Below are 15,323 nucleotides of genomic sequence, written 5' to 3' on the forward strand. Positions count from 1 at the left end.
TCTTTCCCCAAGGGACCGGTAATGATGGTCATTTAATGACTGTTGGTGCTAAATAGAGCAATATGGTTATTTCTGTTTTCCTATGCTGAATGAAATTGAATTTAAAGATAAATTTATGGTGACTATCTAGTATTTCCTTTCCTGCTTGCTTTGTGAGTAATTTTTCATCTGAGGTACTGAGTAGGAGCCATGATACCTAGAAATCCATATTTTATTATTTTATTTTATTTTATTTTATTTTATTTTATTTATTTTATTTTATTTTATTTTATTTTACTTATTTTTCCCCCATTTTGTCCATTTAAACTACCCTCAACTTCTCTGTAGAATTCCATGCTGCCTTCATAATCCAGTTGCTCTATAATGATAAACTTTATCCATACTGATTCGTGGGTAACAAGCAAATTTGCTAACACTTGCTCACAATGATGTCAGAATGAAACAATTTCTATCTTTTTCAAACCACATGTTTTGAATATGTGAAACATTCCCAATATTCTTTAAGCAGTTACATAGTATAGTTTTCTCCATAACTTTCTGTTACTTTTAACTTCTGCCACTTTAAGAAGTTGAATTCTGGAAGATTACTACCTGTTTTTCTGAACAGTAAGTGAAACTTCACTTATCTGGAAGTATACTTAGGCAATTTCAATCCTCTGGAATCCTCCAGCTTTCTTATGTAAGATGCAAACCCACGCGTAAGAAAATCCTTTTCAGCATTTGAAACAATTGTTTTAAGGGCATATGATAAAATATATACGAGACTTTCTCAGAATTTATAGTCTGTATATTCTAAAGCAGTGCTGTCCAATCGAAATATAAAGGAGTTACATAAGTAATTTAAAATTTTTGAGCAGCCATATTCAAAAAAATAAAAGCAACAAAAAAAGACACATGAAAATGAATTAATATCCCATCATACTTCATCATGTATTTACTGTAAAAATTCAGATGTTTTACATTCCTTTCTCTTTTCTTCAAAATCCACTGTGTATTTTACATTTACAGAACAATCAATTCAGATTTACATTTCATTGGAAATACTTGATCTGCGTTCAGATTTCATAAGATTTACAACTTAAAAGGGGTTCCCTATACCCAGGTAGCTTCAAACATATGTAAACATTTCTGAATACCTAAAGGGAATATCAGGTTTTAAATGTAAATTTTACATTAATTAAAATTTAAAAACTTGAGTTTTTTGTGGCCACAAGCCAAATTTCAAGGGCCCAAAAGCTACATATGGCTACTGGCTACTCTACTGGAGAGTACAAGTAATAGAGTCTATATTTTCTACCTAATTTTAACAAGCTTTGTTGCCTGTCTTCCCAGTACACTGGAGATTGGAAGAAAAACTAGATGACTAGAACTGACATAAAGATCTCACTGATACCAGTGATAGGAAACTAGCGATACCTTTTTTAATTAAAAAAAGTTTTTTTTATTATTTATTTGAGAGAGAGAGAGAGAGAGAGAGAGAGAGAGAGAGAGAGACCGAGCACCAGCAGGGGAGGGGCAGAGAGAGAAGGAGACCTCCATGAGTCTTATCTTTTTCCAGTTGTACTGAGATATAATCGACATACCTCACTGTGTACAATGATTTGACTTAGAGAAGTTCTGAAATGATTACTGCAGTAAGGTAACATCCATCATCTCATACACATGCAAAAAAAAAACAAAGGCAAAAGAAAAATCTTTTCTCCTTGTTACGGTAGCTCCTAGGATTCACTCTCTCAACCACTTTCCTGTGTAAACACTATGCTTGTCGTGATGCACGTTACACCCCCAGCACTTACTCATCTTCTAGCTCCAAGTTTGTACCTTTTGACCACCTTCCTTCAACTCCCAACCTCGCCTCTGGTAACCACAAATCTGATCTCTTTCTAGGAGTTTGATTTTTTGTTGGATTCTACATAGAAGATCATACATTTTGTCTTTCCGTGACACACACCTATTTTTAAGACAGGTCCTCATAAAGAAGCCTCTTACCTCCCATTATTTCAGTTGTTCCTGAAAGTTTTGAAACTTTTCTGCGTGTTTTGTAAAGTACACCTAACCACACAACAATCCAAAGGTATCTGTTTTAGTGTGAGGGTGTATTTTCTGTGTGTTTTAGCACACCTTCAAGAACTATATACCAACATACTGGTCTGAAATATTGAGGGTATTGAGGGTAGTTATGCTGAGTCCATTCCTTTCTAGATATTCCAGAATTTAATTCCTATAGTTGTATACTGGGTTCTGTTTCCTCAAATAAAATGTAGCAAAAAAACCCCCAAACAAACAAAAAACCAAAAACTTGACCAATGCAGGTTAATCAAGGCTCCCTACTGCCCCTGCAGATCTCCGGGACAGATATGCCCAGTGAGCTCCTGGCCAGTCTCAAGCTTGCTTGCGTATTCCTGCTCTCAGCGGTTGACCTCAATATCCGCTCTAATTTTTGTGTGTTTCCAAACCAATTACGCTCATTGCACTTGTTACTGTAATGATTTAATTCAATATTACTGTGAAGTAATGTGGTTTTCTGGAAACACCAGAAAGCTGAAGGTAGAAGTTAACTACTTGGGGACACTAGGACATTGGTCTCCTTTTTTTGCCTTAGGTGAGAACGTAGCTTCAAAGACAACTGAATTTGGTGAAAGAAACCAGAAGAGCCTGAAATGGATGCACCAAGCACAGAAGACAGTTTATGTGAGTTTTCGTTTTGTTTTTGAAAGTGATATAAACTCCAAACATAAAAGCGTAGCATTTAGTGCCTTATGTTTGGCAACACCCTGAAATGAGTGGGCCACTGTCACGGGAGCTGCCAGGCCCCCCAGAAAACGCCATGTCGAGGAAGCCGCGAGGGGATGGCCTGCATCAATTCCTGTCCTGGCGGCTAGCTTGTTTCATTGCGTTCGTGGGCCTTGACTACATACACAAAGGGGTGTGCGTGAAGTCACTTGCAACAATGCAAATGCCTGTATCCATGAAAAAGGAGTCTGAAAAGGGTTGCTGCGATAAAAAAGTGAGAGGAATACTTCAGAGTTGTGTTATAAAGGGACACTACTAAAAAAAAGCTGCTTCTGATTAGCTGGGGTAGGTCTGTAAAGAGTGGGGAAAATCGCCAAATCTTGAAGGATTCTACATTGAGTGCTTCCTACCTGTCTTTACATTTTTTCTGCCCTTTAAAGAAAACAAAGTGGAAACTGCAGATGATAAATGATGAGACTGTGTAGCAAGAATCCAATCAGTGGCTCCACTCTAAAGAAACGGCCTTCGTTCCGAAATGGATACAAAAAGAAATAAATAAAAATGTTAAAAAAAAAAAAAGGATGTGTATTTTCTTAAGTTAATTAAAAAGTCTGTTACGTAAGTATCTTTATCTTTCAAAATGATTCCCCACTTGGACAGACTTTTTAAGGCAGTGGAACAACTACCGATGGCGGCCACACGGGGTAAGATGGACTGTGCTCCACTTTCAACACTGACAATTTCACCTGTTTACTCACACAGACGTTCACGTCACTTAACTTAGTCTCCCCCGTATGCTAACATTCATGCACTCTTTACATCCTCTTCCAGATTTCCACATATGGTAAATACTCATGAGCCTATTTTTTGTTTTATATTTATTCTCTGATTAGAACTTTTGCCATGTCCTTTGCTTCCAGTCTTTGACACAGTTTCTTATACATAGAACCAACTATCTCAGTAACTAAATTTGCAAAGCCTGTGGTATGGAACCTTGTCAAGGGGGTTACTGACGTACAGTTTGTATGATAACAAAACACACACAGCTCGATGGGTTTTGACACGTTTATATGCCCATGTCACTGCCATCCTCACCAAGATCTAAAGTATTTCTAGCACTTCAGGAGGCTCCCTCATGGGAACTGCAGTCAACTGCTCACTCCCTCTCAGCCCCAGGCTGCCAATGATCCGCTTTCTGTCAGTGTAGACACGCTCCTTTTCTAGTTTCGTATCCAAGGAATCACCCGCTCTGTATACTGTCTGTTTCACCTTGATTCATCCATGTTGTTGTATTTATCAGTAACTTTTCCTTCATATCGCTGAGTAGTATTTTATTGTATGAATACAATTTGTTTATCTAGTCACTTGACGAACACTTAGGTTCTGTTTCCAGTTTGGGGCTATTATGAATAAAGCTGTTACGAACGTTCATACACAGGTCTTCGGGTGAACATGTTTTCTTCCTTTGACTAAATACATGGGAGTAGAATTGCCAAGTATCGTTAAGAAACTGCCAATTTTGTTTTCCAAAATGTGTGTTTCTTTTACATTCCTACATGTAAAAGAGTCCATTTGCTTCAGGTCTTAAAGGCTTTTTTAAAAAAAAGTCATAGTCATTTATGTATGTATGCATTACCAATCATAGTTCAAAGAAGTCAGTATGTACAAAGCACTGTGTTATCTATTTACTATGTTGTGTTTTTTTCTCCACAAAACACTCTAATAGATTAAAAACATTTAACTCGGGGCGCCTGGGTGGCTCAGTAGGTAAAGCTTCCGACTTCGGCTCAGGTCACGACCTCACGGTTCGTGGGTTTGAGCCCCGTGTCGGGCTCCGTGCTGACAGCTCAGAGCCTGGAGCCTGCTTCTCACTCTGTGTCTCCCCCTCTCTCTGCCCCTCCCATGTTCATGCTCTGTCTCTCTCCTTCTCTCAATAATAAACAAACGTTTAAAAAGTTTAAAAAAATAACAACATTTAACTCTGTCACATACTCAACAGTTTATGCACAGTGAGGTATTTTTTAATACTACCATCAACATTCTTGGAATGAAGTAACATTTACTGGTCACATGTCCTAGAGTTGTCTTGGAAACATATTTTCACTTAAACATATTTCCAGCTTTTCAAATATTAGCCTTAGCAAATTCCTGGAAAACCTGCACCCATTTATACCTATTGTAGCTTTTTCATTTTTCTATCATTTCTATTATCGTTATATACATTATATATATTATCGTTATCATTATCATAAAACAAAACCCTAAAAAACGTAGATGTTTAAGTCCATTTCTCCCACAGGCATCTTATACTCTGTTCCTCAACAGTTTCCCTCAAGGCTGCACTACGGAAAATTTAACACTTCCAAATGTACAAATGATTTCTTGACATGTCATATGTAAGCAGTGGATATAATTTCTATTTTTATGGAAATGTAAAATCACACAAACACCCAAGTGTCTTATGATAAGCCAAAAATAAGTAGAATCTACTTACCTTAAAAAATTCCTTTTTCTCAACCATCTCATTACCATCTGCATCCAGCATTTTAAAAGCAACATGAAACCCAGTATGGGGTTCTGTAATTAAGTGAAAAGCGAACAGTTATTTGAATGTTGGTGAAATGCAAATTATATTTGCTGGTCCGTAGGTCTTCGAATTCGAAAAAAAAAAAAGCTTCCAGAAACTATTATGCAAGTGCCTCGACAGAGAAAAAACGATCTCTTCTTACAACAATTTTCAGAGGCTGATCTATTTCCGAAGACGTGTTGTTCTGCCGCTAAATGCTCTGCTTCTCAAGGCAAAATCCATTTGAGAACTTAATTTATTTCTTTAACCCTACCAGGGGTTTCCTCTATTCTCATGATAGCTCGGCTATTTTCGTACAGATTATTACTCTTGATTTCCTTTCCTCGGAGTAGGGTTTTTGTTTTTTAGGTTTACTTATTTATTTTGAGAGCGAGAGGGTGAGAGCGAGTGAGCAGGGGAGGGGCAGAGACAGAGTGACAGAAAGAATCCCAAGCAGGCTCCATGCTCCGTGTGGAGCCCGACACGAGGCTCGATCTCATGACTGCCAGACCTCGACCGGAGCCAATATCAAGAGTCAGACGCTTAACCAACCGGCGCCCCTCTCAGAGCAGGGTTTTTAAAAAGCTTTTTATTTGGAGGGGCGCCTGGGTGGCTCAGCTGGCTAAGTCTCTGACTTCAGCTCAAGTGATGATCTCACTGTTGGTGGGTTCGAGCCCCCTGTCGGGCTCTGTGCTGACAGCTCAGGGCCTGGAACCGGCTTCGGATTCTGTGTCTGCCTCTCTCTCTGCCCCTCCCCTGCTTGCTCTCTCTCTCTCTCTCAAAAATAAATAAATATGAAAAAAACCAAACTTTATTTTTAAATAATTTTAGCCCTAAGAAATGTTGTAAAGATAGCATAGTGAGTTCTCATACTCTTCACCCAGCTTCCTCTATTTTTAACATCTTATATAACCACAGTATCGTTGTCAAAACTAAGAAATTAACACTGGTAGTAGTATTTTCAACTGAACTACAGACTTTATTTGGATTTCATGTTTTTCCATCAATGCTATTTTTCTATTTTAGGATCAATATAAGAAGTCACGTTGGGGGCACTTGGGTGGCTCAGTTGGTTAAGCGTCTGACTTCGGCTCAGGTCATGATCTCACGGCTCCTGAGTTTGAGCTCATGAGTCCAGCTCTGTGCTGACAGCTAGGAGCTTGGAGCCTGCTTCAGATTCTGTTTCTTCCTCTCTCTCTCTCTCTGCCCCTCCCCTCTTCTCTCTCTCAAAAATAAATAAACATTAAAAAAAAATGGAAAGAAATCATGTTGCATTTAGTTGTTATGTCTCCTTACTCTGCTCCAAGTTGTGAAAGTTTGTCGCTCATTCCTTGATTTTCATGACCAGTCTGAAGAGTACCGATCGGGAAGTTTGAAGAGTATCTAACGAGGGGTTTTAAATATGCGAAGGTTAAGTCTCATTCTTCTGTTCAACAAGTCTTTTAAGGAGACAAAGTTATGGGGAGCCATAGTACAAGGGAGGTAGAAGGGATAATCTAATCCAACGGTATCATTTCGTTGACACAGAAACTAAGATAGCAGTGATATTTTTCATGGTAAAAGACATAAATGCCAAACTTCCAAAACACTGTTTGGCAAGAACAGAGAATTGCACATGATCACAGAGACCAACTGTGGGATACTTACTAGTGAGGATGGTAAGCAAGAAAAGATACTCGGTATAGGATATCAGTCCTGAAAGGGAGAAAATAAAAACATCAGGAAATAAGCTTTACATGGTTTACAAGTAATCACATAGAGGTACTATATGGAAACTTCACTGAATTAAAAACACACACATTTTTACTTTAATTTACCCCTCTTTGATACAGTGGAAAACTTCTACAATAGAGTTAAGTACAGTACTAATACTTAAAAAAAGAGACCGTGTTTTTTCATCAGGTTACTATTACCAGTAAGAGGAGGGATGGATGTTGGCTAGCAAACAATAGGCATCCACTACAGGTTTGATTTGCACGGCACTTTATGCGACTCGCACTCAAATTTCACCATTCACAACATCTCAAGTGAAGCAAATTTGAAAATTCAGTAGAGTAACGGAGATCTTGATATACCAAAGGCCAAACTATATTATTTAAAATGAGAAAATTAAGTCTTTGCAGCAGTAACTTGATTTTCCTTCGGGAAACCATTCCTTCTCCATTCTCAACATGCAGGCCAGGCATAGGACTACCCATTCTCACCCCTCAAGGTGGATGCTGACTGACTCAGCCAATCACTGTCCTCTCCCAGAATCGGCGCAGACATGGGCAAGAAGCTGAGCCAAGCTAAGGAGCAGGCTGCACATGTCTGGCTGCAGGGACTTGCGACGGGCCTTGACCTAGGCTGGGTCATTCAGAGTGGCATTTCTGATGAGAATGCTGAACCTTCACTCCATTGTTTTCCCTCCGCCAGCCCTCCTGGGCTTTGATGATGTGAGAATGTTTCACTTAGGAATGTGAGGCAATGGAAAGAGGGCCTGGAACTGCCAGACAGCCGGTGTTTAGGGCCTGAGAATGCAGCCAATCCTAATTGGCAGGTATGAAAGATGGATACTGGTGATGTCTGAGCCCTGGATTAAGTTGAACTTGAAGCTAGCTCTGTGTCTGGCCACTAGCTCCACGTCTGTCCTTTCTTGCTCAAATAGATAGTGTCTGGTTTTATGTGCCTGCAACGAAAACAATAGCAATAAATACAGAAAATGTATCTTGTAAATCATGGCCTCCTGATAAGCCAAAAAAATTTTCCTTCCGGGTCATAAATTTGATATAATAGCGAAATACACAATAAAAAAAAAAAAAAAACTGTATCATGGAAAACTTCAATCACGCACAAAAGTAGAAAGAATATAATGAATAAGTGTATTATACATATATCAGCTTCAGTAATTATCAACTCATGACAGATCTTGGTTTACCTATACCTCTTTCCATTCCTTTCTCCCACTTCCCACTGGATTATTTTGAAACAAATCTCATATGTTATTTCATAGTAGAAAATCCAAGCTGTATCTCTAAAAACACGGCTCCCTCCCTCCAAATAATTACCAATAATCCCTCAATATCATCAGATTCATACCACTTTTACAAACGTCCCTGTATCAGAAAAACAATTTTTCAAGTGTTCTCAAATCAGGATTCGAGAAAGGTCCTTGCATTGTACTTGGTCAACAGGACTCAGGCCACTTTTTTTGTTGTTGTTGTTGTGGCAAAACATTCATAACAGAATTTGCCATTTTAGCCATTTTTAAATGTACAGGGTAGTGGCATTAAGTACATTCACACTGTTTTGCAATGATTACCAAAACTTTTTTCAGCACCACACACTGAAACCCCATACCCATGAAACACTAACTCCATTCGTTCTGCCTCTGGCCCCTATAATCTCTATCCTATTTGCTGTCTCTATGAATTTGCCTACTCTAGGGACCTCATATAAATGGAATCATACAATATTTGCCCTTTTGTGCCTGGCTCACTTCACTTAGCATCATGTCTTCAAGGTTCATCCACATGGCAGCACGTGTCAGAATTCCATTCCTGTTTAAGGTCGAATAATACTCCACTACATGCATAGGCCACATTTTGTGTATCCATCCGTTGATGGACATCTGGGTTGTTTCCACTCTTTGGCTATTGTGATTAATGCTGCTACAAACATTGGTGTACAAATATCTGTTTGAATCTCTGCTTTTAATTCTTTTGGGTACGTACCCAGAGGGGAATTGTTGGATCATATGGTCATTCTCTGTGTTTAATTTGAGGAACACCCATGGTTTTTTCAAAAGTGCTGGCACCATTTTCCATTCCCACCAACAGTGCAGAGAGGTTATCATTTCTCCACATCCTTGCCAACACTTGTTAATTTTTTTCTTGATAATAATGGTATTTATTATGTGCTGTCTCATTATGGTTTTGATGTGCGTTTCCCTAATGGTTGGTGATGTGGAGCATCTTTTCATGTGGGAATGAAATCATGAAGTCAATCATGTATCTTCTTCAAAGAAATGTCTATTCCAGTCTTTCCCTTTCAATTGGGTTGTTTGGTTTTTTTGTTGTCGTTGAGTTACAGGAGTTCTTTAAATATACTGGATTTTAACCCTTATATATGATTTGCAAATATTTTCTCCCATTCTGTGGGTTGTCTTTTCACTCTCTTCTCTGTGTACTTTGATTCACAAAAGTTTAACATTTTTCTTTTGTTCCCTGTGCTGTAAATCTCTTTTAAAAAATCTATAGATTCTCCCATGTCTTTCCCCCCCTCTTTCAACTTAGTTGTTAAAGATGCCTGGCCGTCAGTCCTATAAAGTTTCTTATCATCTAGAATTTTGCTGACTGCATCTTCTTGGTGTCATTTCAAATGTTCCTCTAACTTCTGTATTTTCTACACACTAGTCTTTGGATCTAGAAGTGTGCTGAGATTCAAGCTGGATTTTTGGCAAGAATTCGTAATAGATGGTACTGTATACTTCCATCAAGGAGGCCGGAATAAAAATGTTTATGAAAATGCTATATACTACTAAGAGACCGTGATAGTAAAAGTTACCGACTTTGGAAGTATGTGAAATCATTTGCAGAGATGTCAGAGGTGATCAGAGATGTCACAGAGGAAGTAATTCTAAAAATGGTCTTCAAATGATGGAAGAAAATTTAATTAAGTGCGGTGGGATGACAGATAAGGCTGAATATGAAAACTAAATATGAAAATTAAAAAGTTACTGATGGTCCGAAATAACATCCATGTGGAAGAAGCAATGGGAGCTAAGGCCCATGGTAGCCTAGACACAGGAATGAACTCCCGCAGAGGCTGACGGCAGTGATCCTGACGGCTCCCAATCAGGTGGCGCACAGACTTGGGGCCCAAGTTCAGAGCAAGGCAGGTAAGGACTTTCTATCCAGGTAATTCAATGGTTTAGCTACAAGCAACTTCAGGCATATATTTTAAATTTAAATGATAATATTAAAATAATATTTTTAATGACTTATATTTTTGTGCATTACCAACTTTTTGGTTGTTTTTATTTTGGAGCCAGTGTACTTCTTTTTAATAAAAAAGCCCACCGTGAGTTTTCAGATATTTTTCCTTAAAAACGTTCAGTGTTTATATGGAGAGAGAAAGAAATGTGTTTTGTCAAATCTCGTACCCGAGAGAAGTGCTCTGGTGTCAGTTGAAGGATCAAAGTATTTCATCCCTTGGCAGCCTCAGTAAAGTGGACAGTGGCTTTTTTTTCGCCTCCAATTTTCAAAGGACTATGGTAATGTGAAAAAATGGCCAAAATGCTAGACTGACGTGGGCTCAGTGCCAAGAGGAGGCCTCACTCTTCTCTTCTTTCCACACAGGTACACGTCCTCTAAATGGGGACTTTGTGAGAAAGAAAATTCCAGTGTCTTTCTTTGACATGCTGACTTGAATAAAAAGCTTGAATAAACAGAGTTGAGACAGTATAAAACAGCACCTACACTCTCAAGTGCATGATAAACAATATAGTTCTACAATTAAAATTAAAAAAAATATAATTCTACAATAGCATTCTCAATATCTGCCCTCTGAAAACACTTGTAAAGGAAACTGACACTTTGGAATACAGGAAAAACAATACATATCTCTTACACTTAATTGTAAAGTAAATGGCAATGTTTTAAAAGTACATGTCAAATAGGAAAGTATTTTAAATAATTATATTTAAAAATTTGTTAATGAATCCTTAAGGAAGGGCCACAAGAAGAGAGGATTAAATTCTGTTAATGACTATGCTTCTCTAAAAATATTTTAAATTTGGAACCATTCTAAAAAATGACTTGCTACTGAATGCAATTTTGAGAACTGTTTCCCAAAGCGAGATTAATACATCTATCATAAGAACATGTTTATTTATCTTACAATGTATTTAATTTATATTCAGTACATCTTTAAGGACTGTATTATATTGAGAATTCTGCTCAGTTTAAAATAAAAAAAAATTAATACTTACTTATTTATTTAAATGTTTATTTACCCTTGAGAGAGAGAGACAGAGGGAGACCCAGAATCCGAAGCAGGCTCCAGGCTCCGAGCTGTCAGCACAGAGCCTGACGCGGGGCTTGAACCCACAAGCTGCGAGATCATGACCCGAGCCAAAGTCGGACGCTTATCCAACTGAGCCACCCAGGCACCCCCAGAATTCTGCTCAGTTTACAAGAGCGCATACGAGCTGCACGCTGCGGGAATCCCTGAGGAGTAGCAGCTGTGGCTGTGCACTGCCCTTTGGCCTTGGGCCTCAACGAGGGCCACAAGGTGACTAAGGACGGGGGCAAGTTGAGGCACAGCCGCGGCCACGGGCGCCTCAGCAAGCACACCAGGCTCGCGCAGGACGTGATGTGAGAGGCGTGCGGCTTTGTCCATCGAGCGGTGTGCCATGGGGCTGCTCAAGGTCTCCGAGGACAAGTGCGCCCTCAAGTTCACCAAGAACAGGGTGGGGACACACGTCTGTGCCGAGAGGAAGACATGAGGGAAGCGGCAGCCAAGGACTGAACCTCTCCTCTCTGGGTGTAATAAAACCTTTACGGAACTTGCAAAAAAAAGCACGATAACTCGTATTTTTCTTTATAGTAATGAACGGTGGGTAAGTTATTTTCTTATTTCAAAGGTATACTATTTTTTGCTAGTTATCATATGGTGTAATTTTTGATACGTATTTTATGTGGTAAAATGGAATATTTAAAATTGTTCTCAACGTAGCTAAATTTTACATTCTTTTCAAGTGACTTCATTAATATCAATAAAGAAATAAAAAAAATCAACAAAGCATATGTGAAAAAAGTGTACCTATTGAATCTCTCCTCTATTATAATATTCATATTAGTGTTTTTAAAATTTTTTTTACATTTATTTATTTTTGAGAAACAGTGAGACAAAGCGTGACGGGGGAGGGCAGAGAGAGAGAGCGAGACACAGAATCCAAGGGAGGCTCCAGGCTCTGAGCTGTCGGCACAGAGCCGGACGCGGGGCTCGAACCCGCTAACCGTGAGATTGTGACCTGAGCCGAAGTCGGACGCTCAACCGACAGAGCCACCCAGGTGCCCCGTATCAGTGTTTTTTCTTTAAGTTGAAAATGCACATTTCAATTCGTGTATTTCAGAGAAAAACAAAAAACTGCTGTTAAGACCCTCTCCAAGATTTTTTTCTTGGTCTGTTTCCTGTAACTTCTCCAGCCGCAGAAGGGAGGAGGAAGTAGATAAATACCCAGCAGGCGACATCAGGAAGACGGTGTTTGACTCCCCATCTGCAGGGTGGGAGTGGCAACGAGAGAAAGGGTTCCAAGAGATTTGCTGGGTTTCGACGGGGTGGGTGAAAAGCAGTCCTACCAAACGACACTAGAAATAAAGGTGCGGGTTTAGGGCAAGATGATGAGTTGGGTCTGGAATACGGGAAGCTCCAGGGAACTGAGAGTCGCGCGAGCAGGCATCGGGCAGCAGGCTGAGATACCGAAGTCTGGAGCTCAGGAGAGCGGCCTGGGCCGGAGACGGGGACACGGCCGGGGATCTGGGATCTGAGCGTCCCAGCGGCACACACGGATGCCAAACCAACGGGAGCAGGAGAACCGTAAGCGGACAGATCCTAGGGAGCACCGGTGTTGCGTGGCCAGGAGGAGGCAGAGAAACCGACGACAGAAAGAGAGGTACCAAGAGAACTGGGATCACGGAGTTTCAAAGAATCCAAGAGAACTCGTGGCACTTGGATTTGCCTAATAATAAAGAGATCTTTCCGGCCTTGACCTCAAGGCACGGTGGAGAAGCCTTACTTACGTTGTTCCCACCGTAACTGTGGAAGCAGAGACCGTTGCCTTCATCTTACAGAGGCAGTAGACACTAAAGAAACGTGCAAGCTCCCAGGGCACACAGGAGTGGTGAGGCTCCGGACCCCTTCCGTCCCCAGGGCCGGGCGCCCTCTTGCCAGCTCCAGAGTCGTGCAGCAGACGTGCTGCTGGAGGGACGGAGAACGCGAAGGGTCGGGCCTGACATCGCGGTCAGAGTGGAACGCTGGCCGGCACAGGAAAGCCCACGCTAAGGGAGGCCAGCATTTGGAGGAACGGGGAGCTCGCGGCTCTCACTCTGCCCTTTCGCACGCAACCCTGCTGCGCATGTCCCTGTCGGCTGCTTACCCTTCTTGCCATCATTCAGTCATACTCTGAGTCCCGATCTCCCTACTGGTCCTTCATTAACGAAGGCTGTGCTTTCATACGCTCCGGGGTCAATGGCAGGAAGTTAGGTTTCATTCCCCTCCTGCGGCTGCGCAGTGCAGATTATTTATTCCTTCTTGCTGACTTTGAAATGAATGCCATCGATATTGTCTATCCTTGCAGTCACTTATTCCTCTGGTTCCTCCTAAGCTCTCTCTCTCTCTGTCTCCTATCCCCTATTTCTCACACTATTATCCTCGTGCACTTTACCTAAAGGAAAAAATATCAACCTTTCTGCTACGGACTTCCGTTTTGTTTTTCTAACAGTCCATTACGAAGGGCCTTCTCCCCAGCCATCTAGAAATACTGGCTTTTCATGCTTTTAGAAATCTTGGAAATGTACGATGCCCCTATTCTTTCTGGGAATATAAATAGTTCTCCAGCTATGTAAGGAACAGGGAGAGAGAACTACCCAACAGGAAAATGTGTGAGTAGGCTGATGAATTTATCTCCCTTGACAGTTTTATATATATATATATATATATATATATGTGTGTGTGTGTATTTGGGGAGAGAGAGAGTATATATTGGGGGGGAGAGAGACATACAGACATATAGGTGCCTGAAAGTAAAGAGAATAAAGAAGTTCCCGATCATCTCCCTCAGTGTCCTCTATATATCTGTAAAGATACACAGATTCACAGTCCTTCTCCTGGACACCAGAACCACGGTTTCTGGAAATGGCCACACTCTAAGAGAATCCTGACAGAATACTTCTCATGAGGATGCTTTTCCAATTCCTCATCTGCCAATATGCGAAAATGCTTCATGCATCTTGTGCTGCGAGCAGAGGCTGAATGAGGAGAACAGTGCTCTCAATTTCAAGAAGAGAATAAAACTTAAAAAAAAAAAACAAAACCCTCCCCCCAAAAGAAGAAGAGAATAAAGAAAACCTACAGATTTTTTTCCCCCTGCCTGAAGAATTAAGACCGTAAGTAAACACAGTTTTGGAAGCCGTAATAACTGTCTTCCCTTCAAACCTCACCGCTGCTTCCGGGCCTGCATTATAATCCGTGTTACGGAAGCACTGCCACCACTCACGACCTTCTCTCCACCAAGAAAAGGGGTGTCTGCCTACTGCTCTTTGAAATCTCAACCCCCGCGTCACACTTCAGGTCTCAAAGACATTGCCCTTCATCTGCCCAACAGCCTCCTACTTCCTTCCGAGATCCTTACATTTCGCCTTCAAACTCCATCCCCTCCCGTGAGATGGGCTTTCTCACTGCTTGCTCAGGACTGAGAGGTCAGCCCCTTCATTCAGACTCCCCCCATCAGAAGGGCCTGTTTGATTTCCCCAGTTTAGGTGGCTCATGGCTGAATTTCACGGAAGGTTTCCTAGGAGGAAACCCCTAGGATGGTAAGAAAACAACACAACAAAGTACGGGGTCCTAGAAGCCCTGGGGTGAGAGCAGGTAACAGCATCGGTACTGCCGGGGTCCTGGGCGTCGAGAATGCAGAATAGCTTCCCCGGGTCTGGTAACAGGGAGGTCACTGATGGTCCTGACGAGAGTGGTGTCGCCGGAGGGTGGGTGCTGGCCCAAGTGGGCAGGAGGATGCCTGGCCTGGCACGTGAGGAAGTGAGCACAACGCAGCCCAAAGGGCTTGGCTATGAAAAGGGCCGAGAAGTATGGAGAGGCAGGAGGCAGATGTAGGGTCAGCGGAGGGAGGCTTTTCCTCAAAGATGGGAGATGTCCAGAGGTCGCTATGTAAGAAAGCACGACAGAGTGCGGGACAGAGAATGGGGCAGGGGAGGGAGTAACAGCAGGGTGAGAAGTCTCGGGAAGGCAACAGAAGAGGCCCGGCACC

At 41.2% G+C, this 15,323-nt stretch overlaps 1 protein-coding gene across 6 annotated transcripts in view; it reads right to left on the bottom strand.

The window, feature by feature from the left end:
* The window catches only part of MICU2 (mitochondrial calcium uptake 2), a 143,012-nt gene that overhangs the window by 57,404 nt on the left and 70,285 nt on the right, over window positions 1–15,323 (bottom strand). For all 6 annotated transcript variants that reach the window (XM_042979633.1, XM_042979762.1, XM_042979671.1 and 3 more), the window contains exons 5-6: window positions 6,947–6,994; window positions 5,228–5,310 (exon numbers count right to left, since the gene is read on the bottom strand). In XM_042979633.1, coding sequence (XP_042835567.1) covers window positions 5,228–5,310; window positions 6,947–6,994 — 131 coding nt within the window. The remainder of the gene's footprint in view (window positions 1–5,227; window positions 5,311–6,946; window positions 6,995–15,323) is intronic.

The sequence above is a fragment of the Panthera tigris genome, chromosome A1 (assembly GCF_018350195.1).
Source record: "Panthera tigris isolate Pti1 chromosome A1, P.tigris_Pti1_mat1.1, whole genome shotgun sequence".
Classification (NCBI taxonomy): Eukaryota; Metazoa; Chordata; class Mammalia; order Carnivora; family Felidae; genus Panthera; species Panthera tigris.